Source organism: Oenanthe melanoleuca, chromosome 1A (genome assembly GCF_029582105.1).
Source record: "Oenanthe melanoleuca isolate GR-GAL-2019-014 chromosome 1A, OMel1.0, whole genome shotgun sequence".
Lineage (NCBI taxonomy): Eukaryota > Metazoa > Chordata > Aves > Passeriformes > Muscicapidae > Oenanthe > Oenanthe melanoleuca.
Window position 1 is genome coordinate 58,188,452 of NC_079334.1, and position 23,448 is coordinate 58,211,899.

Here is a 23,448-nt window from a genome sequence, read left to right on the forward strand (position 1 = left end):
CAGCCTTTCCAAGCAAAGCATGTAAAACTTGATTCCCTGACAGCAGCCCTGTGAATCTGTGCAGCACTGGACTCTGTGCACTGCTACAGAGTGAAAGAGCAGTGGGCAATTTCACTGATTTTTAAAAGGTTTTATGAACAGTGATGCTTTATCACTAATTATAAGCACATCTTTAAAGAGCTACATGGAACAACATTGTCATGTATCCAGAGTCTAATCCTATCTGTTGCTGGTGTGTCTAAACTTATTCTTTCCATTAGCTCTCCTCAACAAACTGTTTATTAAAATTCTCTTTCAGAATTTGTAGGGGAGTGCTTAGGAAAATTTCAAGAGTTTCTCTAAACTGGAGCTGAGGGAGTGGAATGGGAAGAATTGTTCATGTTGTTTTCAACAGAAAGTACAATTTCCTACCCAAACAGCCTGTGCTCTCCCCATAGAGCCCACTGCCCTTTCCAGGCTGTGCAGGAATTTGTCTAGATTTAGTAGCCAAAGCCCTGACATATGTGCAATCACAGGATGCTCTGGACAAAACAAAATGAGAGGGTCACAAACCATGCACACCAATGGCAGGACAATGAAATAGCCCTCAAAGTGAGCATATGTAGACACATGTAGAAATCCTACTTGTCTTTTATGCCACCTCTGCATTCAGCTACCAAAGTGATAAAGAGAATTGGTACCAGTCTGATTAATAAGAATTAATTTGTGGATAATCCCCCCTGTTGAACAGAGATGTTTTCAGAAAGGGGAAAAAAACCCCACCATCTTTGAGTCTGATTAACTATATTTTAGTAAATGCATAAATCATTTCCAACAGGGCAATTTTCTGTTCACATCTATTTTTGGATAGTGATGACACTGCTGCATTTATATTCAGCACACTCCCAACTCACAAAAAAAGCAGCTACTAATCTGCAAATAAAAAAGTGGTTTTCTACTGGAACTTACCTCTAACACAGGTAGAGAAATAATTTCTGTGGCACATATTACTCCAGGGACAACCTATAAATACAGACAAATTATTTACAATCTTATAATTCAGCATAGAATATGGGGCATCTAAATGAATCTCCATCATCTACTTCCTCTGTGAAACTAGCTAGCCAGCCAAAACTGTCTCCTTATTTTAAAAAAAAAATATTAGAACAGTGTCACAGCAGAGAAATTAAGACATTATTTGCTCCAACTGTAAAGTTTTGCTTGAAGTTATTTTACTTCTTATAAGTTTCCTTGTAAATCTTAACTCTACTGATCCTGTTTGTCCTGGAAATACCTGCATGATTTTGCTGGTTAAATTTATTCTGTATTCATTATAAACCTCATATGATAAGGAATAAATTGATACTTCATTATGAAAACTGATATATTTAACCATCCATTGAATGACAATAACTGTTCTTGGTTTTGCAAATGCTTTTATTTGCTGACAAAAAATTTGACTCATGGAAAAAAGCACCACAAAAGGGTAAGACTTGGCAAACTAAAATAGGCATAAAACACAGGCATAAAGGTATTAATTTGGAGCATAGCTATGAAAAGGTGAGACAGACAAGCTATAGGCTGTACTAAGGGATAAAATACCAGACCCTCTAGCTACTAATTAAAGTACCAGCTGTTCTCTTACCCCAATCCAGTCATGCAGTGATGTGTAGGGCAGGAGTTTATCCAGATTCTGAGTTTCTGGACACATTCTGCAGTACAGGGAGGCTGAATGTAACATAAAAAGATTTATAAGGGCAAGATTGTATAATCAGTTAACAAGAGTAGGCTTCACTGTTCCTTATCTGACACTGTTTTAGGGACAAATCCTGCTGCTGTCTCTGAAACAGCTTCCTCCAATGTGGAACGGGTCCCATTCTGTGCACAAAAGGAGGAAGAGAAGTACAGATGGCTGCAGGGCTGGGTCAGCTGCTTGGCTGCAGCTCAGCACTGCAGGGGTCCTTTGTACAAATACTCTGCACTGGCTAGACTGAGAAACCAACTATTGGAAGAGAGTATCATAATAAGCCAAATCCTTTTGAAAAAAATGGTTTGGGTTAGAGCTAGAGGAGAATGGAGCTGAGGAACCAATCTCCAGAGATCTAAAATAATGATAAATCCATTTGTTCCATTAGAGAGAAAAATGCATTTGAAGTTTTACTGCCAATCTGAGATCTAGACAATTTTGAGATATCTAAGTATCTTCTTAGATTGTCCCTTAATGCCACAAAATGCAGGTTAGTTAACACAAATCATAAACAAAAAGTTCAGAAATAAGAGTCAATTTGTACTGCCATGGCCTCTTCTTCAGTGTCAACTGGAATATGCAGGAAAACTCAGCATGCAGGAAAAGAAATACCTACCAATGATAAATTCTTGAATGGGGTCAAAAGAATGACATGTTGACAGGTTCTCAGAAATCCACCGAATAATCTGTCAGAATGAGAACAGGGAGCTTGTCACATCTCTCTGTTTAAAGCAAGTGTTATAAGAAAATACAGAAAATTTGGTTTTGGTAGTAACACTTTGCATGGAGTAGTGATAGAGACACAAATGTTTTCAGGACAGCCTGGACTGATAAAGGAGCAGCCCAGCTGATGAGCCTCTTGGCACTGCCAGGTGAATTGGGACTTCTCTTTGGCTGATACCATTCAAGCCCTGCTCCTGCTTTGTATAAGATACCAGTCACTGGAAAAGCAATTAGAGGAGGTTCTTTTCCCACCTGCATTTCCAAACCTTCCGTATGTTGGAAGTAGAGCAGGGCACAATGCAGAGCTGCCAATCTCTCACAGTCTCGCTTGCTCCTCTGTAGGAACTGCAGCAAGGCACTGTCACTGATGCTCACATCATGCAGACTTCCTGCATTGCAATCCAGGACTGCTGACATCCATGGGCACCGGATGGAACAGTTTTGTAACGTGTCAATTCTTGCATCCTCACCTGAAGAATATTGGTTTGAGAACAAAAAGGAGTAAGAACATAAAATCTGCCTGCTACCAGTATTTCTCTTAAGACTCCTAGGGCCCCAGCAGTAAGAAAGAGTTTGCCTCTTGCACTGCCTGCCCTGGTATCATGCTATTATGAAGAGAAGTAGGAATGGTGTTGGCTCCATGAAGGAAGCAGATAAGGAGCACAGTCCATACTCAGTTCTCTCCTTCCCCACTGCTGACATAGAGAAGGTGCAGAGATTTGAGGCTAACAATGCTGCTCCAAGGCAAATCAGAGTACATGTGATGGAACAGAGCAGAGCACAAAGACAGTAGCACAAGTTCAACACTAGAATTAGCACCTATTGGTACATCTTGTGCAGGTCAAAACTGCTCCCATGCAGAATCATGATACAAACTTCTATATCGGTGGATCTCTTGCCATTAATCCCAATAGCCAGAACAGGAAGGTTCTTCTCAATGATTATTCACTGAAGCATCAGACCAAAACCATTTTATGCTAGTACTAGTGTTCACCACCATGGTACCATACAGGTACTGTATTTCAGACCCTTTGCATCAGAGAAATCAGGCCCAGCACCCAGCAGTGATGTTTTCCACTCATTTTTAGCAGGACAGTATTTCATTACACATACGAAACAGGTACTAGCTTCCTGTGATGCTGCTCCTGCACCAGTCTCCACAATTTATGTCTCCTTCACCCAATCAGAGCAACATATTTCTGTTTTCAAACAAAGTCAACCCACTTCCAAAAATAAACCACTTCCCACAACGATGTGTTTGTTGGAAATGAAGTAACATGCATCTCAAATGAGACTCTAAATTAAATTGCATCAGCCTGATCAGGTAAAGGAAACACAGATTTCCTTTCCCCACACCCTCCAAACACACACATTTAGAGCAACTCAATTGGAGGAAGGAAATGTAAAATCAAATTTACATCTCATGTGAAATTTGAAAACAGTGGAGGACCAAGAACCATGGGCAAAATTGAGGGAAGGGAAACTATGAAACCAAGGCAGAGAATTTCAAATTCAGTGAAAGGTCTTCTTCCATTTCATAACAAGCAAGAAGTATGAAATACATGAAGTATGAAATGCCAGTTAAGCTTCTCTTTCTAAAATGGAAAGTAGCAAAAACGTCATTCTTATTTTTTCAGTACCCTTCTCTTGTCAGAACATAAGGAAACATTAAGAAATACAACTTTCATGTAAAGAGATATGAGTAAGTTTCCACAAGAACAATGAAATTACTTAAAGCAGTTTTACTATACCTGTCAGAAATAAACTATAGCACAGCAGGTCAGGATGTTGAATGTTCAGGAGGTGCAGGAACTGGCCAGGCAAATAAGCAGCCACATAATAGTCTGTTTAAAGAAACAACAGTGGTCAATTTAGCACTTGATCACCTATTTGCTCTAAGAGGCTCTTTCACATGATTCTCGTTGGCCCACTTCTCTGTGAGGAATTGATTATATCTAGGAAATATAAAAGGAGTTAATTAAAAGCTGCTGTTGTATGAACACAGGAAATACTAGCAGCACATTTGGGTTTCCAGGAGAGGATTTAAGAAACTTGAGATACTCAAGAACTCAGCAGCTGGTGTCTAGCACAGATTCTGAGATGATTTCAGAGAAAGCTGCTTACTAATAGTGAGGCATTGCAATATCAAATGCCAAATACAAAAGGCAAGTAAAGGAAAAGCAGCAAAATAACACTGCTACCTAAAGTCAAGAAAAAAAACCCCTTTCCTTCCAGAGAAGAGTTAGCCATTTGTCTCCCTACTACACAAGAATCACACAGGAAAGTAACACAAGTAACCTACCAAGATTCATAAAAGCAACTTCCTTCAATTGATGAGATCCTGTTCTTTCTAGAGAAACTGTAAAAGTCTTGTTGTAACCTGGGGGGGAAAAAAACCCAAACATTAAAACTCTCAAACAATAAACACCATTTGTTACAATCCACCTATGACTTTACAGCTAGAAATTTTAGCAGTGCCCATAGACCCAAACAGGGATATTTCAGAATGTTTTGTGGGGCTGTCTGCACACACAGATTAATCCATCCTAAACAGAGTTCCTGCACACATAGTAGACTGGCACCTACACAATGCAGCTCTTTAGTGTGTGAAAACTAGCCATGCACTGCACAGCCTACATTTGTGTTTAAAGAAGCACTCCATCCCAAAGCAAGCTTGTGTAAAAATACCTTTCCCCCAGAAAAACACAAATCCTTTATATAGCTGTGTTTCACATTTTGGTGATCTTTCAACTGCTTTAAAGAATTTCCACTTTGTTTATCTGCATGCCCTATTGCTGTAATTTAGTTCAGCTCAGTTTATACAAAGGCCAATTTCAGACCTGCTGTGTTTGCATGGGCTTTGCATCAGCACAGCTGTTGTTTTAATCTAGACTTGTACCACACTTCTGGCACCCAGCAAGAATGACACAATGCCCTCAAATTTCCTCTATCTCTGAGAAATACTGAACATTATAGTAACTAATGGTGTCATGATCAGAATGCTAATTAAGAATGCACAGAAAATTCAATATAAGATCCACAGTTTGCAGGACCACCAAGAGAAAAAGTCTCCAACAGCAACACTATATAGGCAGAGGTGTCAAAAGATACAGTTTTTCATACAAAATATGACTGAAGTTAGCTTGCAATAAGTCAATATACTCACCATCACCACTTTGTCACTTGCCAGCATGAGGACATGCAAGCTAAAACCAGCACAGCAGAATTCAACTGCAACATCATGACTTCCCTGTTAATGCTGCAGTGACTGTTTTAACACGGGTGGGAAGCTTCCAGCCAAGATTACAGAGACTGCAGAACAAACTGAACTCCTTAAAACATTTCCAAAATATGGCTTATGGACTCCAAAATGTGAGTTATGGACCTAATATACCACTGCTTCTGTGGGTCACTGCAGGACCATTATTAAAATTCTCTTTTACAACTGATGAATCTTACATCAACCCACAAAGATCTCTGCATCAAACAACTCCTTTCCACAGAGGCCATTTCAGACTTAGCCAGTCAATGTCACCATGTTTATCCTCAATTTCTTCCTAGTAGAGATCACGATGTACAAGAGCCATGGTTGGCTCCAAGCAATCCAACAACTCTTTGGCTACACATCAGGTGCATCTGGGGAAATCAGCCCTTCACAGCAGTGCAGTGCACAGTGTGTCACACCCAAAAAGGACTTTTTCTAATTTGTTAATGCCTTTGAGAACACAGAAAGGTAGTTCACTCAATCCCACAATATTCCAGCAGCAAAGCAACATGTATATGCAGCTCTGATATGTGAGAAGCATCCTGACACAAGAAAGCAAATAGCTAAGGTAGAACAGAGACATATTGTGCACTTGAACAGCTACTCCATGTTATGCAGCTTCTCACTTGAGAAATAATTTGCCACTCTGTCCATGTATCAAATAAGGAAATCTTGATAATTAGAACTTTCATTCTGATTGGAATAAAACAATGTCCTTTATTGTTTATAAGCATAAACAAAGGTCTCAACTTTAAGAGCTAGAGCACCACTCAGACAGCAACTATTCTTAGAGTCAGTGGGTGTTACATGTCTTGCTGTGAAAATGACATGTTGAGCTGGAATTCTAAACAGACATTCAAGCTAAGAGCTGTTGGCTCTATTTCCCATACAAATGCCTTATGGCATAAGTACAACACACCTGCAAGCTCCCACAGATTTCATTGATGTCTGTGCTCAGCACGCCGGAAAGTCTGGCTAGAAATAAGGGCCCAAATTAATAACCATTTACAAGGCCACTGGTTTGAAGATACTCACTCAGCATCAGGCAGGAAGTCTACAGCAGGAAAGACAGCTGCTGTCTTTAAACACCAGCCACAGTAGTTTATTGTCTGCAGACTTTGGTAGTTATTTGTTTTGAAAGGCATTCTGTGACTCTTTCAGCACACTGACATTCTCCAAAATAATGTACAGTATGCTAACAAGTTAGTCTTACCTTTATGTAAAAAATAAATGGAGTATGTGATCTCATGAGGAATATCAGAGACTAGGCTACAACACACACACAAGCCTCCTAAAAAGATAAAATAGAGAAAGAAAATTCACTTGTCCAGCTGAACATCTAGACATCTTTAAACTGCACAAAACCATATCAAGACTGTTTCAAATTATAAACTAAAAATAATCTCTCAAAAAAGGTAAAGATTACAGGAATATCTATTTTGGGCTCTAATCATCACTTACCTAATGAAACAAAATCAAGAACGAACAGTGGAGGCAATCTGGCATAATGGAAACCTGGGTCCTGTCATGGCCAGTTCTTCCCTTTAGGGGAAGTACATTTTAGCCCTTCCCAGGAGAAATCATGCTTGCAGCCAGAAAACTGATCGAGCCTTTCTTTCCACAGACTGCCTCAATCCAGATATTTTGTGTTCAGAAGGCGTCAGATATACTCAACAATATAGTAAAATACCATTTCTTTGCTTTTCAAGAAATCTCATATTAGCAGCAGCATGAGTACACTACCAGAGCTTTCTCACACTAGAAATGATAGCCACTTCTTCACCTTCCAGCCCAAAGAACTGCTAATACCTTTTTTAGGAGACAAGTTTATTTCAGCCGGGGTACTGCATACAGGGTTTCCCACTCCCCAAATAATTCTGCATCAGACTGATCCTGTTTTGACCCCACTGGGTGGCAACCTTGCTTTCATCTGTTATAAAAACCTACTCTGATGCTTTGGCATTCATATTAGAAACAGCTTCCAAACCACATTACCCCAATACAGTTGGGAAAACTCATCCACAAATAAGACCGTTTACCTTTATTGAAAGTTTATAATGCTAAAGAAGAAAATAAAGTAGCACTAATACAGGTACTGTTCCATGAAAAATAAAGGCTGTGTATACTAGTTATGCAGAAAAGAGCACAGTATGGAAAAAGCACAAGTACAAAAAAAGCAAGTCACTCAGTTACGTTATTTGATTAAATGCCTCAGTGTTCCACACCACAAGGCTGTACCAAGGCTGTACAGATATGGCTGAGACACTTCACACTTCCGTCTTCTGGGGAAGATAACTGCTTTCTTAAAATGCAGCTTTTCTTTCTGCTTATTCTTAGCTGACTCAATATGGTTTGATAGTTTTGCTTGGATATTTGAGTCATTCAGACAACAGACGTGGCATTTTGCCAGGGCACTTGGCTTCTTTCAGATCATGCATAATTTTTAAAGTAGCAGCATCAGGACTCACAGGGAAGACTGGAAAAGTTCCAGCAACCTACCGGACTGCTGTTCTATTACCAACAGCTCCCTTCCAGCACTGCAATTTTTTTTTCTTGTATGCTGGAGTCTTCCGTGTACACTGCTCTGTAAATTGCACAACATGCAAGTGTTGCTCAGACTGAAGTGTCAGTGCAAGCTGACCACAGAAACGGCAGCTATGGGAGGCTATAAATAGGATGTGCATCTTTCAACTCAACAACATCGGTCCACGTGTCAACAAACTGAACTACAAACAACCGGAAATAACAAATGGTGCTTTTGTTAATACAGACAGAAACATGGCAGCCTCGACCAGCAGGTGTCCAAGCAATGTTACATCTGACACAATGTCATGACACAGTCCTGGCAATCCCAGTAGAGCAGCCAGAGACTGAGAATACACCACAGACTCCTTTCCTACCCTTAGCAGTGCACTCTGCAAATTAGTGCTGGGTTGTGCTGCTGCAGGGAAAGCTTGTTAGCCTATTGCACCTGTATGCAGAGCCAGGTCTTCCACACTACCCATTTCAAAACCATTTGCAAACAGTAAAAGCTGTCGCTGAATACCTTGAGGTGAGAAGACTCATGTGAGGATGTACTTGGATGGACATTTTTCTTTCCAGAAATAAAAGGGAAAAAAGATCTTGACCACAAAGGTTAAAAAAAAAAGAAGAGAAAAGAAGGAAGAATTTAAAAATTAAGTTCCACTCCTGCTCAGGAAACAGCAGTTACAACTCTGGCACTCAACAAAATCACCCCACTGAGACTGTAAGGGTCACCTATGATAGGTAGACATTAAGTTTTCCCTAGGAAGCTTTAACTACAAATTCCTCATTTCTGTTAAAGCAAAAACTCAACATATGAGGCTGTAGCAGCATATTAACACAGCATGCAAATGTCACAATTCAAATACAACATTGCACCAGGGCATTTTGTCTACTTGCACTGACTTAGGAGGGACTTGCCTCACCTAACTGCAGCTATCCAAACATCTCTCATTCAGACCCCTATTCAGCAAACAAATAAATATGGATTGAATCATCCTCTGGAGATGCCTATTTCTCTCTAGAAACATAGTCAAGATGCCTAAATTTCAGGCAGATAGTTAGGTGATCCAGTGTCTATGACCTCTTACTGCCTGCTTTTTTTTTTTTTTATATTGAGCAAATTTAATTGAAAAATATTTCTAAAGCACTAAGAGAAAACATAACAGTGCAATGTTTATCTAATAACTACTGAATTCTAGACATGCAAAGTTAATTCTGAGACTGGAACTGCTTTTTTCTCAGCTTTTCAAGAATTACATGGGGGTTTTTATTTGGAGACATTTTGTCTGTGCTGTGTGTAAGGAACAGAGCTACTTTTCTGGTGCAGAAGTTTGAGAAAGGAGAAGTGATTTCATTCAGAGTTCAGATTGGCAGGAGCCAATAACAGTTTTATTAAATGGAAATTGCATGGAATATTCCAGTTTGAAGTTTTTACAGGGATGTCTGAATGGTACAAGTAGGGATCCTGGCACTAATATCAGAGGTGTGCTAGCAGTCCCACAGCAGGCACAGTCCGCACCACAAAGAACTTGCAGTTCAGTTTTGCAAATCACCACTGAGGCACAAAAGGGAACCTTGAAAAACACTGTTTTTCAACAACTAGATGTGGTTTTAGCATCAAAATAACTTGCTCCAAACTGTTAGTTACCTGGAATGGGTTGTGCAAGGTAATCCGCAGTTTTAAACAACATTCAATGAAAAGACACATACAGTAATATAATTTAGCAAGTGCAATTGTCAAATTTCCTGTTTTACAGTAAGTGTAATGAAAAGCACTTATGAAAGGTTACACACAGATTTTAAGAATTGTGTCACCAGACAGAAAAAAAACATTTTCTTTCACAGTAACTAAACAAGAGTCCTGTTGGAAGCTGACTGAATTTCATCCTAAACTCAAGGAGGGGCTTCAATCTGAATAAACCCCAGAAGAGTAAGGTTTAAAAAGTAAACATATATACAAATCAATAATATTTTCCATTATTGGACTGGCTGTTTATATAAGAAATTGTCTTGCTAACAGAGAAAAAGCCTAATCTACTTTTGAAAGACAGAAACTTGGCTTTCTCTTACTTCTAATTCCTTCCCTCTAATCTTTATAAGCATGCAGTTTGCCTTGGTAAGAAAAAAATCCATGGAAGGAAGCTGTATTTCACTTGATTTACACTAATGGTCATTTCAGTGCAAGGGGCAGACAGCTCAGCAGTTCACTGGTGTGCACAGCAGGCCTCAGGGAGTGATGTGAAATCTTTCTTGCAACACTTCCCTGTACAACTCTGCTGACAACTCAAAGGTTAAACTATCTCTGCCTGCATGGTCTAACTCAGAAGCTGAAAACAGCTGTGATGAACAGATACCTCTTGAGACCAGTTTTTAATCCAAAAAAGCTCACGGCATACATTAGGTTGGAGACTCCAAAATCCTAAAGGTTTAAGAAACATTTTAGGTTTAAGTTTAAAGAATCATATACCTACTAAACCCTTGAGTAAGACATACCATGTTTAGTATCACATACTTGAACCTTCTAAACACCCCATACTAACAGCAATATGAAGCTCTTAAAGCCTGCACTGCACATGCTCTGTGTACATATGTCCACTCTGTAACACAAACATACTAGGCCAGAAAAAAAATCCTTCCTTGAATGTACTTTCTAACATAATTTTGATCAGCTTTAACATTAGATTGCTTTAATGTAACACACAGCTACACTTTGATACCTCCTGGTCTCTGAAACTGACAGGAAAACGCTAAATTGTTCTTAGACTAAGAGATTTCACTAGAGCAGTGCATGGTACCAGTTCTTTGAAGTTGGGCTACCTGAAAGTTTCTGGGTGACTGTTTTGTTGTTGGTGTTGATATATAAAACCCTGGGTACTTCAGCTCAATTTCACTGCAGCTTCCGGAAGGTAAAACATTTATTAAGACAAAAAAAGCACAGTTGCCTTCTCCCTCTTCTCACAGTTACCTGCCAAGTATGCTCTAAAGGAATACAAATCTCACACTCACATTATAAATGTTTCTAGTTTTGTGTGTTTTTCAATATTTTATGAAGAAATTCAGTAATCAATTAGGATTACACTGCATGATAATTACTAGTGAAGGTAATTGTGACCATACTTGTATTTATTCATTACCTGCTTTACTTGTGAAAACCTGAAGGTTCAAAGATTTAGATGCAACATCTTGATCTTGACAGTAATCATATCCAAAATTCACAAGTCTATGAGCAAATAAAGATCACTAAGTAAATCCACAGGGATTTATCACAACAAAAAGATTACCAGAACAGTCACTATGTAACCAAAATATACTAATTAAATTTTAATCAAATAGTCTGCAAGTTAAATTAGGCTTTAACCAATTTGCTCAATGCTGTTAGAAACAAGAACCCCAAGACTGCACACTGTTATCCAGCAATTTTGAACACACCTGACAACTTTATATTTACTTACTGCATTGTCCAACCATTCCTATACTTTGAAGTGAAAGCAAGTTCTCATGACATACTGGAAATCCAAATACTTGTGACACCTAATAACTCAGACTAACTATAACTATAACGCAGACTAACTCTACAGCACATGTCTGTAAAGATACAATTTAATCTGCAATAGGGACACTACTTTCAGTGGAAATACTTGAAAAGAAAAGCACAAAATCACACTCACATGGAACTTGTTATACTGTGACATTTTCAGTCTCATGCTGCCTGTGCTCTAATGGTTATACATATCTTTAAATGTACAAGGCCTATTTTCACCCTGCAAAACATGCAGCAGAAGACTGTACTCAGTCTGCTTTGGTGTTTTTATTGGTGAGTGGTTTCTTTGTTTGGTTGTATTTTTTTCCAGAAAGTATTTAAATTCTGTAAGGATTTTCCCCTTGGTCCTCTGCATTAATTTGGAAATAAAATAAAATAAAGTAAAATACAGCATGGAAGCTCTTACAAGAGCTGTGTTCTTTCAGCACCAACTGTAAGAGGATAAGTGTCCTTTTATAGGGCAGCCTGGACATGGAGGAGCACCACACTGAGCTCTATGCACAGCACCGAGACATTCTGAGAGCTGCAGCTTGGGCAGTGTGGAACTCAGCTACCTTCAGCTACTGATACCTGGCCTAACAGCTCTGGCCTCCCTTTTTACTCACAAAAATAAATGGGCCTTTTTGGAATGTAAAGATAGATGAGGATTATGACAGGGTTAAACCATCCTGACTAGTTTTTCCCTCAGTTAAAAGGGAGCCCTCAGGAGACAAGCTCAGATGCAGTCATGTGCATGGCAGACACAGAATCAGACAAATCTTCGTCTCTGAAAGTGCAGACTGCTGGAAAGAGCATGCTGGAGGAGAACAGAGTACAGGCATTGTCTTTACAGGCTATAAAAAGGTGCTACTAGTTTGCTTAACTGCCCAATAAAACTTGCAAATGCAGAGTTTCCCTTGACAAATTTTGACATCACCATTACAACACGCCCAAGGTTAAAGCAAATTAATTTAAATAGGTTCAGCATACTCAGAACGTTTAACCTATAGCTAGCTCTTCAGACAAATAATTTTTTTAAATGACACTAAGAAGCAGTCAAGGATTAAATTACTTTTTACAGTTGACCCTGATAAGAATAAGAACTGGAGGTCTGGACAGAGTTTTAATGTTATTCTCGTGTTCCAGTACCATATAGGCAACTGCAAACAAAGATGTGGTTTGGACAAGTTTTACTTGGTTTGTAAAATGTTACCATATATATTAAAAGGAAAGCAAACCAAAACATTAAAAAACCAAACAACTTACTTTAATTGTGTGTCATTTACAGCAATATCCAGGTGTGATTCCAGCTGTTAAACAATAAAGTAAATGAATTTGTTCTTTACAGAGGTCAATATACTATGTTTAGCATTTCAGACCAGTAAAATGTGTCATAGTCACATTTCACCAGGTTCAATATTTTAACAATCCTCTAATCCTTACAGTCACTTCAAAAACCCCCATAAAACAGATTCTTTTTTAAAAAGAGAAAATAAATTGCTGCAATGCAGCACACTGGGACAAAGGTCTAGTAACAATTACATGTTGTAATTTTTATGTTATGTTTCTTGTATTTTGGCTGCAACAAAGTTCCTGTCTTGCTTAAAACTGACACAAAAATAGTACATAGTTTCTTTGTCTAGTGCACTTGATAAGCCTGCTTTTTCAAAAACTCTGTATAATAAGATCAGTATAGGGTCATGAATGTCACTTACTGCCTTCTAGGTCAAAAAAAGTGTAATTCCACCAAAGTTACCTTACTGTGGCAAAATCTGAATCTGACTGAATATATTCTTGACAAGAAAATAATGCAAAAAACCCCAAAAAACAAACAGAAAAACAAACTCCAGTTTTCATCTGAAAAAGTTTCAACAATTAAAAAAATAAACAGATAAAACCTGGAAAACATAACTACATCCCACTAAAAACCATTACTTAATAAAATACTCATAACTTACTATTGAGTTAAAATTTTCATCAGGATAAAACTGGACACACCTTAAAGTACTCTTTGATTCCTGGAATTAAAAAGGATGTGTTTTGTAAGAAAGAAAGCATATTCTATAGACTGAGAATTTATTGGATACTCAGCACCATTCTTCACACTTAAACTGCTTTGCTAACCGATAGGCAGAAGTTGGGGGACAAAAGAATTTACAAACCACATATAACCCCTCACAATAGCACTATGACATGCTTCCTTCCTGTACCAGATCATTATCTGCCAATCATACATAATTGCGTGGGCTCTCACTTATGCACAGCAATACATGTCTCACACATTTTAGAAAATTAAAAAAATGTTTTCCATATCTATCTATATGGCAAAAAGAACTGTATCTTACTTTGGTCAGTTCAAAAAGAGCATCTCAGAAACAAAAACATAAATACATTTCTCCATCACAGTTCACTTTCTGTTATTTCCTAACATTCACTCTTTTTGTGGCTAAGAGTAAAGAAAAATCCTCTTTTATTTACAGAGACTGCATCAAGTGCAAATAGTCCCTCAGACAAAATTACCCAAACACTAAGAGTTTCAGAGTTTCTTGCCATGAACCTATCTTCATTTGGTCACTCAGTAAGTCTGCACATAAAATACTTTCTAGATGTGCATTCTCTAGAAGAGAGGCATTATACTTACAACAGTTTTGGATGGAGTTAGATACTTTTGACCTAAAGACCTTTCTAAAGCAAATATAAAGTAATTTAACAAGCCCACCAGTCTTCTTGCAATGTACTAAGCACAGCAGCAGCTAAGGCAAGTTTGGCTTTTGTTTTAGGTTATTTTGGGGAAAGAACAAGAAAGACGATCCTAATGAAAACAAACCCCTACATGCTACCCCACACACTTAAAACTTCACTCTCACTAAACAGGCAGGAACAAAACTGCAAGAATGACTTTCAGCTCACCTTTGGAACAATATAGAAGAGTCTTTGCTCCATCATATCCCACTGTGCCCAAACGAGGTCATCTACAACTTTGGCTCTTGGAAGCTGACCTGACTTTTGAATCACCTACAGGGAAAGAATAAAAATATTAGAAGCCATCAAAAAAGGTTTTACAACAATTATGCACAGTCTGTGCTTTAAAGAGAAAAGCAGTGAGAGAAGAGGCACAAATATAAGGAGCTTGGAAGGAACAGGCTCCCTGTCAGCAGCATGAAGTCCACCTCTGTTGTGTGCAAGGTGCTCAGTTTAAAGAGATCAGAAGCACAGTTTTCAGAGTATAACTACTAACAAATCTTTAAGTCTTCCTTGCCTGCAAGAAATTCACCACTTAGACTGCTCAAAGTAAACCAAGAATAGCAGAGGCACCCTTCCTCAGAGAGGAGGGATATACCACAGTCAGTTCAGAATCAGCTGCATTAATTACTGAAGGGAGATGTGTCTCCAAAAGAGATTTCTAACCAAAATCTCATCCATATGAGAGAGACAGCTGGAGTAGGGAAAAGGCTAGAACTGTGGAAAACTGTTGGGATTGTATACATGCACACTCGAATGATGTAGGGAGATTTCAGGTCAACCAAAACAATTCTGTTTGTCAGAACGACATCAGATCTATCTGTTTTCTGATTTTACTTAAGTCTTTACCCCACTACTGTAGTCTAGCTTGAAGGGTCATGATAAACTGAGAAAATCATGAAAGATTGTGAAGAGACAAAAATCAGGTCCTTAACTTTTCCTTCACAGCCTACATTCATCTCCATAATACAAAACATTGGCTTTCATTATTTACTATATTAGACAAATGCTCATTAATAATAAGCCTTTCAAGCAGAATATCCATAATTTGTTGATGACAAATTCATGCTAAAAAATGAAAAAGAGACGAGAGGAAACAGAGATTGGAACATTCACTGTACTCAGAATGCATCTAAGTTTTACATCTTTTGTTCATTTGTTTTAAGTGAGTCCTCTATTGGGTTCACACAGACTCACAATAGACAAGATTAGAAAGGCAACTCTGAAAATATTTCAAATGGCTGTAAATATTTAAAATGGACTATGTTTACTTCCAACTTTTAGCAAACAGAAATATTCAGCAACACATAACAAACCCAATAAAATAAATAATTTTCCTCAAGATTACAAGGTGTAAATTTTTTCAATCAGCTTTGGTCACTTGCATAAGTTGCCACAGTAATCAATGCTTTCTTTAATAAACTTTGTTGCCCAAGTATAAAACTAAAAAAACTTTCAAACTTTCAGCTAAATTTATTAAAGTAAAAAAACCTACAAACTCAAAGATTTTTCAATCTTACCACTTTGTGGTCATCTTCTGCAACAACATGAATGTCAAATTGTTCAATATCTTTGAAATATTAAAAAAAAAAAAAAAAAACCAACATTAAAACCAAATATTTTAAAATGCTTTTATACAGCTTATTAAACAAGCTCACCTCTTAGAATTCTGCAAGAACACTTTAGGGCCAGGAAAGTTCAACTCAATGTAAGAAGAAATCTATGACACATGAGCACAGGTGCCTACAGAGACTTGGAGTCCCTTCCTTCCTGAGCTGAGAGTGGCCTCAGCCATAACACCTCATGGAAAGAGTTCCCTGCCCACATCAGCACAGCACAGGCTTGAAGAGCAATGAGTGGAATGTGTCCAACCAAGCAATGAGTACCCGTGGGACGAAAGGGTCTGTGGAGCTGCATGTCCATGTCTGAGACTATCCCTGACCTGTTTCACTTCCTAACATGAATACCCCTCACACTCCTTTCCCACACAAAACTCCTCAAAGTTATCCCCAGCTGGCCTGCATCAGAAGTGCAACATTCACCCAGCAGATGTTGTGTTTATGATTTAGCTCTGCCAAGTCCACTACCCAAGGATAGTGTCTAGCTCAGGGAAGATGGGCCTCTCCAAAGGGATGGGAAAAGAAATCTCACTCTATAATAACAAGGAAAAACCCAGTCTTTTCCAAGTCTCCATTTTTATCCATCCCCTGCCATTAGATTAGGCTGAACATGCAATGTTAGCTAAATTCAAGTAACTATTGCTTTATTCTTGTCTTACTTCCCATGTTAAATGACATCTTTCAATCAATTGATTTGCTCTGCTTTGTTTTATGTAGGTAGCCTAAGGAGTCTATTTTAGCTTTTTTAGAAATAAAGATAACTGATGAATGCAAGAGCTAAGCAGCTAATTATAGACAAAGATGGCCATTCTGTTAACATTGAAAAAAATCTGGTAAATGATATAAGTTTTTGAAAGACCTTTGGAATACCTAGAATAACTCACACCCTACTTTTTTCTGTTTCCCCCCCCCCCAAAAAAAGTCTATCAAAAATACAATCTATAACAATAATCTTGAACTAAAATAATGACAAGTGTACTTTGAAAATATTTACTCACATTTATCTTCTGAAACTAGCAAGAGACGACTTTCTCTAGAAGTATTTCTGCCTTCAATTGGATAAAGAAACTGTAGAGAAAATTTCACAAAAGTAAGTAAAAAACCAAAATAGGTTTAGAACACTTATATAAAATGTTTTGGGCTTTTTTTAGCTGGATATTGATGTGTTTTTAAATCAGACACACTAATGATATTTAATCAATAAAAATAGCTATTATTACATACTAATAGTTACCAGTCATTATAACTGCAAACTTCAGAAGACTGAAGAGAAATAAAAAAGCAGCCTTCATGTTGGAGAAATATTCTATACCAAACATTTTATGAAGTTTCATTTTTTATTTCTCTGAAGAAACAGGGGGACATTATCTCTGTAACAGCTGCAAGATAACATGAGATATTTCTGCACTAAACCATGTTTTCTCTCTAGCATAGCAGATTAAAAAGGCTTATCTTTAGATTAGCTGAATACTTTACCTGTACTCGAACACAGCTATCCACAGCCTTCAGGACTCTCACATTATTAATGGGATGAATTTCGATTAGCAAGGTTAAATACTTGGACACTGCAAAAAGAACATGTTTTAGATAACGTTCTTTTATGCATACAAGTTTGTTTTCTAAACAGAAATTACATGCAAAATAAAGCAAAAAGGTATAATATTTCAAACAGCATTAAAAAATTCATTTGCAGTACCTGACTGTAAGAGCTGACTTGCTCTTTCTTCGTCTGTATACTGACAGAAGCTGACTGCTGTGGGGGGAGAAAACACCAACACAACCACAGTCAGTGTGCATATTTGACATTAATCTTACTAAACATCCTTGAAGAATGAGCACCACAATTCTTTCACCAAAAGCATATATGTTAAAGAAACATCAAGCTCTTCTAGATGTAGCAGTTATGCACAATTTCAGGAGGAGAAAGTGAACAAAGAGTCAGTGTATCTTAGATGTTTTAATAAAACAGCAATACTGTCACAGCTGTGTCTTTACATTGTTACCTACATTATCTGATGATGGATCCAATGAAATTCATAAACTGCTGTGGGCAACACATAGATCAAATAGATTTAAGTAATTCTAAACCCAAATGTATCATCCTACTAAACTACATTTTTATAAAAAAAAATAATAAAGCACATATTTACCCAATAAGGTCTTTTCATTGTTGATCGAACAGCTGATTATATGCAGATTCTTCTCAAACATATAGAGGTGCTACAGAGAAACAGTAGTGTTAATAACTGTGCTTCCTCAAACTCCATAAAGGAAACCATCTCATTACTTCTCCTTAGGAAAACACTGCTGTCCCACAGTTTTTATCTTTAAGCCATATCTCTTCATGCCCCAAGCTTCACTTGTAACAGCTCTCCTTTTCCTCATGTTTGTTTTTTATTGGTTCTTTTGAACTATATGTTGCCAGTAGAGCAGCATAGCAGACTTTTATGTAAATACAAATTTTCACTCATTTCATACTATTATGGGGACACCTTCAAAAGCCTGTTATCATTATTTTAGTTACTGAATTGCAGCATGTTTGGTTTTAGAATAAAATAATCTCTTAAAATGGTATCACCAAACAGACCAAGAATGCACATATAAAGAAAACTCCAAACATTTACTTCTTGACACACGTGTGCAATGTGAAGGGAAATGGAAATGGCGTGTTGTTTAAAAGGTTGTTCAGAAATAAGATTGCAGACATAATGCTTTACTACTCTCAAGTCCTTTAGATGTTCTGCAATGTGGTGCATTTTAATACTACTGAGAATCATTCCAATATCTTCTCCAGTATCTTTTCTGTTCCAACAAGGACACATTCCTTAAGGACATAATATACTGTGTTGCAAAGCATCAAAATCTGAAACACTACAGCACTGTCATCACCAGAAAGAAACCTGGTATTGCTCTCACCTCGTTTTGTTTAGTTTGAAGATCATACAATCCAATGTGAGTGTTTCTCTGATTTCCCTATGGATGGAAACAAATTAGCACTAGCAATATAAATATACACAAAGTTAAACATTGCTCTTTTTTTCCCCCATCTCCCTGTTCTCCCTTCCCCTTGACATAGATCCTCACACACTTCCCTGTCCTATATATAAACAGGCAGTTAATTATCTTATTCCAAGAAAGCAAATTCTAATTCTAAGAGAACAAAGATTCATTTTTTTTCCTTTTAGAACTAACACATGGGATAAAGCTGAAATATGGCCAATCCACAGCCCACAAGCCATTGCATAAACCCCTGCACCTCTCTCACTTTGCTTCTAAACTGGTTTTAGTTACAGGCAACAGGGCCAGGAATAGAGATGCCTGTACAAGAATCAATAGGAATGTTCTGGCCCCTGGAGATCTAAGGCTGGTATTCTGAATCTCATCAAATTGGTGGGTCATTGCTCCAAAAGGGAGCACAGAAACATCAAACATCACCAAAAATCAGTTCCTGCTCATCTGGTAGCTGGGAAAAAGGATTTCAGGTCTACCTTAGGAAGTGACTCTTTGAAGGCTAAGTATTTTATAAGCTCACCATGAGCCTTCTGCCTTTGAAGAGTAACATAATATATATCCTTTCTAGCTTATTGATAATTAATATATGATGATTTTTTGGGGGGCACTTACAAATGTTTGGGACTACAAATCAAAACTTTACTACTTCGTAATTTTTACCATGCCTTAAATTTTCCAAATATATTAAAAAAGAAAATTCTGCTTTGCAGCATATACTGGATAGCAAATCAAACTGATGTGCATTAATGTACTCTGGGTATAGGCATTAAATTGCTAAACTACTGAAATTAAATCCAGCCACACAGGCTTCAACTTCCACAGTGAGCTTCATTGTTTTTAACAACTGCTTAGGGGGAGAGGGGAGAGATCTGTGGTTATTTACAAATTTATGGCATCTTGCTTTGTGAAGTTGAAACAAAAGCCTGAGTATTTGCTTCCTAAGGGGTCTATTTCTGAGTGTCTCATTATTGTTGTGGCAATGACAAAAGTCTTTGACTTCTGATTTAAACAAGGAAAACAAAATGTCTTAATATTAAGACACAGGCTCCAGGCCTCATAATTTAAGATTAAGCAAGTACTTTCACAAATAACTCTTTTTTCAAGTGTGTCTGAAACATTAACACCATCTTACTTAGATACTAAAAAATACACTTTACAAGACTGGTTACAGAACATCCATGCCTATGACTATGCATAAACTGGGACACTTATTTTCATGTGCACCCTAAAGATTCTTGCATTACCTTGCAAATAGAATTCACTTCTGTTAAAAGTATCTTCCTTTTCAATAACTATTAATGTTACAAAATACAGACACTGTCAAAACCACAGTACAACATAATACTCTAAAATAAGCTTGAAAATAAAACAGTGTCCACCTTCCCCTGGTTTCATACAGAATACACTTGACTGTCTTTCACTTAGAAGACAAAGGTTGTTTTCTATTTGTGTCTATTGGGAAACAAGCCAGGCCAGCTCAGTCTAGTTTACATCTTCCACACCATACACCTCCTCCCAAAGAACAGGCTACAAGTGGCCAGTTCCCTGAGTTTCACCAACTGTTTTGACCAGATCTCTACAGACTATAGACACTTAGCATGCAGGCTGACACCTACATTTAGACATGTGAACCTTGAGCTGCAACTCATCCCTTGTGCCAGCTGCAAGAGTCTGAAGAGCATACAGGCTAGTTAGACTGTCAGAGGCCCTAAAAAGCTTAGTGTGAGATTCCACAGGTGCTAGAAAGCAGCAACACCACACACATAGAGTACCAAAACTCCTACTGAGCTGCATGGTTACTTGCATTAAGTCTTCTAGAGCCTTAAGCAATGAAAAAACCCCAAAATTTGACATGCTCTTTAGAATTGTTTTTATGGTTACTGTTGTCTTGTACAGACTCCCCTCCCTATGTTTGTACTAAAGGAAACATCCACCCACAGAGAAAGCGTATTAAAGTTAAAGCCTTGATGAAGGCCTCACCTCTTCCCTTAACCCTAGGGAAGCTGGAGAGTTTTAGCATTGTTGAGCCAGAGGGGAATGAAAGGCATCCCTACTCTACTGGAATTCATCTCATATCTGTACTCAAGAACCAAAACCCTCCAAGATCCAGCTGGATCTACAGACTCCTCTGAGCTGCACAGTCAAGAAGCACAGCTTGTCTCATCAAAAGAACAATGAGAAAAGGACAAAGTTTTACTACCTAAAACCATTAGAAAACCCACTTGGAAGTAAAACTAGAAACATACACCATGGAGAGTAGAATCCTATGTTAAGAATCCAGCTCTAGATACTTCAAGATACCAAATAAACAGGGGTTGCTTCAGACTACTTGCAATAAAGTGTTATGGAAGAATCTTAAAGAAAGGCATATGCAGAAATAGTGTTAGATAAAGGGCACCTTAACACATTTTAGCAGGAGAAAACATTTAACTAAAGCACTGCACATGAATTTAGTATTGAGGGTTAAATTATGTGCTGCTTATGAAATGTTTTAAAGAAATTGCATTTCATTCATGGGGAAATTCTGGGCAGTAAAAAATCAAGGACAAAATCCTATGGACTTAATCAGTTGAGTAGTTTGCATTTCTGATTTCATCATTCTTAACCTTTATCTGAAGTGGAAATGGGTATTTTCCCACTGCCCAACCTCCTCAGGTTGTAATCAGTTGTGTTTCCATGTTCTAACTGCAAAAAAAAATTAAACTACATGAACTCAATTAGATTTACATACAGTATTATTCTAAACTATATTTTTATTAAATTCCAAGATGGACTTACCTTCCAGGTGTAAATAATTTTTCCATTTCTTTCAACATTTACAACGTAGAGTGCTGATGAATTTTCAGAAGTGTCTGAAATAAAAAGTACAAAAAAGCACAGGATTTTCATTTCAGCCGGTTCATCCAATAATTTATGCACACTTGAAGCAAATATGCTAAATACATTTTTACTTGCAAATACTTATTTGCATATGCCAAAATTACTCCCTTCTGGAAAAAGAAAGAGTACTTCTTATACCATGATTTAAATCTGATAAATTTCAACACAGATAATTAAGGGACTTCAAAACATGCAAGAAAAAAATTATTTTTGTAAACTCCTACCTCTTCATTATAATTATGATTCTAATGACCACTACCTTATGTTATGAAAACGGGATGTGCTTTTTCAAAGAATAAAAAATCCAAAACAAAACCATATCACCCCCTTGCATTTATTCACAATACACAACATGGAGTTCAAACAGTTAAGCCATACTCCAGTCCTCCAGACACTACAGGAATAGAGAACTAGCCTGAGGAAAATATCATTCGCTCATACCTGCTCCTTCAGCATCTCAAAAAAAAAGCCTGAAAATAAACTACATCTTTAGACAGTAGTTCTACAACATGAACACCACCACTGTGTCATTTTTAGCCTCTCTTTCTCTTCCTCCAAAACAAAATAAATAAAGAAAAAACCACACCAAAATCTAAAGAACCACAACACTAAATACAATATAGAGATATTCAACCTCCCTACAAGTACAGGGAACTAAATAATGCAGGACATGACATTATATGGGATGTGAACAAAAGAATACAGTTAAAATGGAAACAAATGAGCAGGAAGCTAAGATGGACACAGAAAGGTAAGAGCATATCTGGACAAAGCAGTAGATATTAAAAAGAAAATCACCAGAAAAATAGGATAAAATATTGTACTCAAGGTGAGAAAAATGCTTGCTTTCCTGATGCTGCTTTTATGTTTTCTAATCACCACCAAAAATTCTCCAAAGGAATTTTTACTAGAAGTGGAAATTTTGCCCTTAGTAAGGTTGAAACTGTAGGATTGGTCTCAGTTTTGTAATAAAGATGGCCTGCAGTTCAGTAAGCATCAGCATAAAGAACTCTCCACAACTCTCTGCAAGCATTTAGTCAAGTCTACCACTATTTACTTGGCAGTTATCACAAAGTGTTGATAGAAGGAAGACAATTAGTGAAACTTATTTTAACAAGCCTGATACTATAAACTGGCTTGCAGTGATAGGAAAAAAACCAACTGTTTTCAAGTGTTATCAGAAGAAAGTAAATTTTCCATTTTGTTGTGGAAGGACAACGAAAACCTTTACACTGAGTAATATTCAGAACTCTCGAAGTACACTACAATACCATTACATTAAGGCTAGATGGTGAGAGCTGGGAGGGCCTACGATAACAATATACTTTCTCTTTTTTTTATCCGAAGCTTCCTGGAACTTAACAACCACCTCAAACTTTCAAGATGAGTACTACAGTCTCCACATTTTCTCATGCAATACTTCCTCAGAACAGAA

General features: G+C 37.5%; 1 protein-coding gene across 2 annotated transcripts in view; it reads right to left on the reverse strand.

The window, feature by feature from the left end:
* The window catches only part of GSAP (gamma-secretase activating protein), a 44,520-nt gene that overhangs the window by 18,981 nt on the left and 2,091 nt on the right, over positions 1-23,448 (reverse strand). For both annotated transcript variants that reach the window (XM_056507321.1, XM_056507309.1), the window contains exons 2-19: positions 21,912-21,985; positions 19,038-19,094; positions 18,272-18,341; positions 17,818-17,874; positions 17,598-17,686; positions 17,120-17,189; positions 16,023-16,072; positions 14,671-14,775; positions 13,719-13,778; positions 13,027-13,070; positions 11,375-11,460; positions 6,928-7,005; positions 4,752-4,829; positions 4,201-4,293; positions 2,702-2,919; positions 2,343-2,412; positions 1,625-1,707; positions 949-1,002 (exon numbers count right to left, since the gene is read on the reverse strand). In XM_056507321.1, coding sequence (XP_056363296.1) covers positions 949-1,002; positions 1,625-1,707; positions 2,343-2,412; positions 2,702-2,919; positions 4,201-4,293; positions 4,752-4,829; positions 6,928-7,005; positions 11,375-11,460; positions 13,027-13,070; positions 13,719-13,778; positions 14,671-14,775; positions 16,023-16,072; positions 17,120-17,189; positions 17,598-17,686; positions 17,818-17,874; positions 18,272-18,341; positions 19,038-19,094; positions 21,912-21,985 — 1,436 coding nt within the window. The remainder of the gene's footprint in view (positions 1-948; positions 1,003-1,624; positions 1,708-2,342; positions 2,413-2,701; positions 2,920-4,200; positions 4,294-4,751; positions 4,830-6,927; positions 7,006-11,374; positions 11,461-13,026; positions 13,071-13,718; positions 13,779-14,670; positions 14,776-16,022; positions 16,073-17,119; positions 17,190-17,597; positions 17,687-17,817; positions 17,875-18,271; positions 18,342-19,037; positions 19,095-21,911; positions 21,986-23,448) is intronic.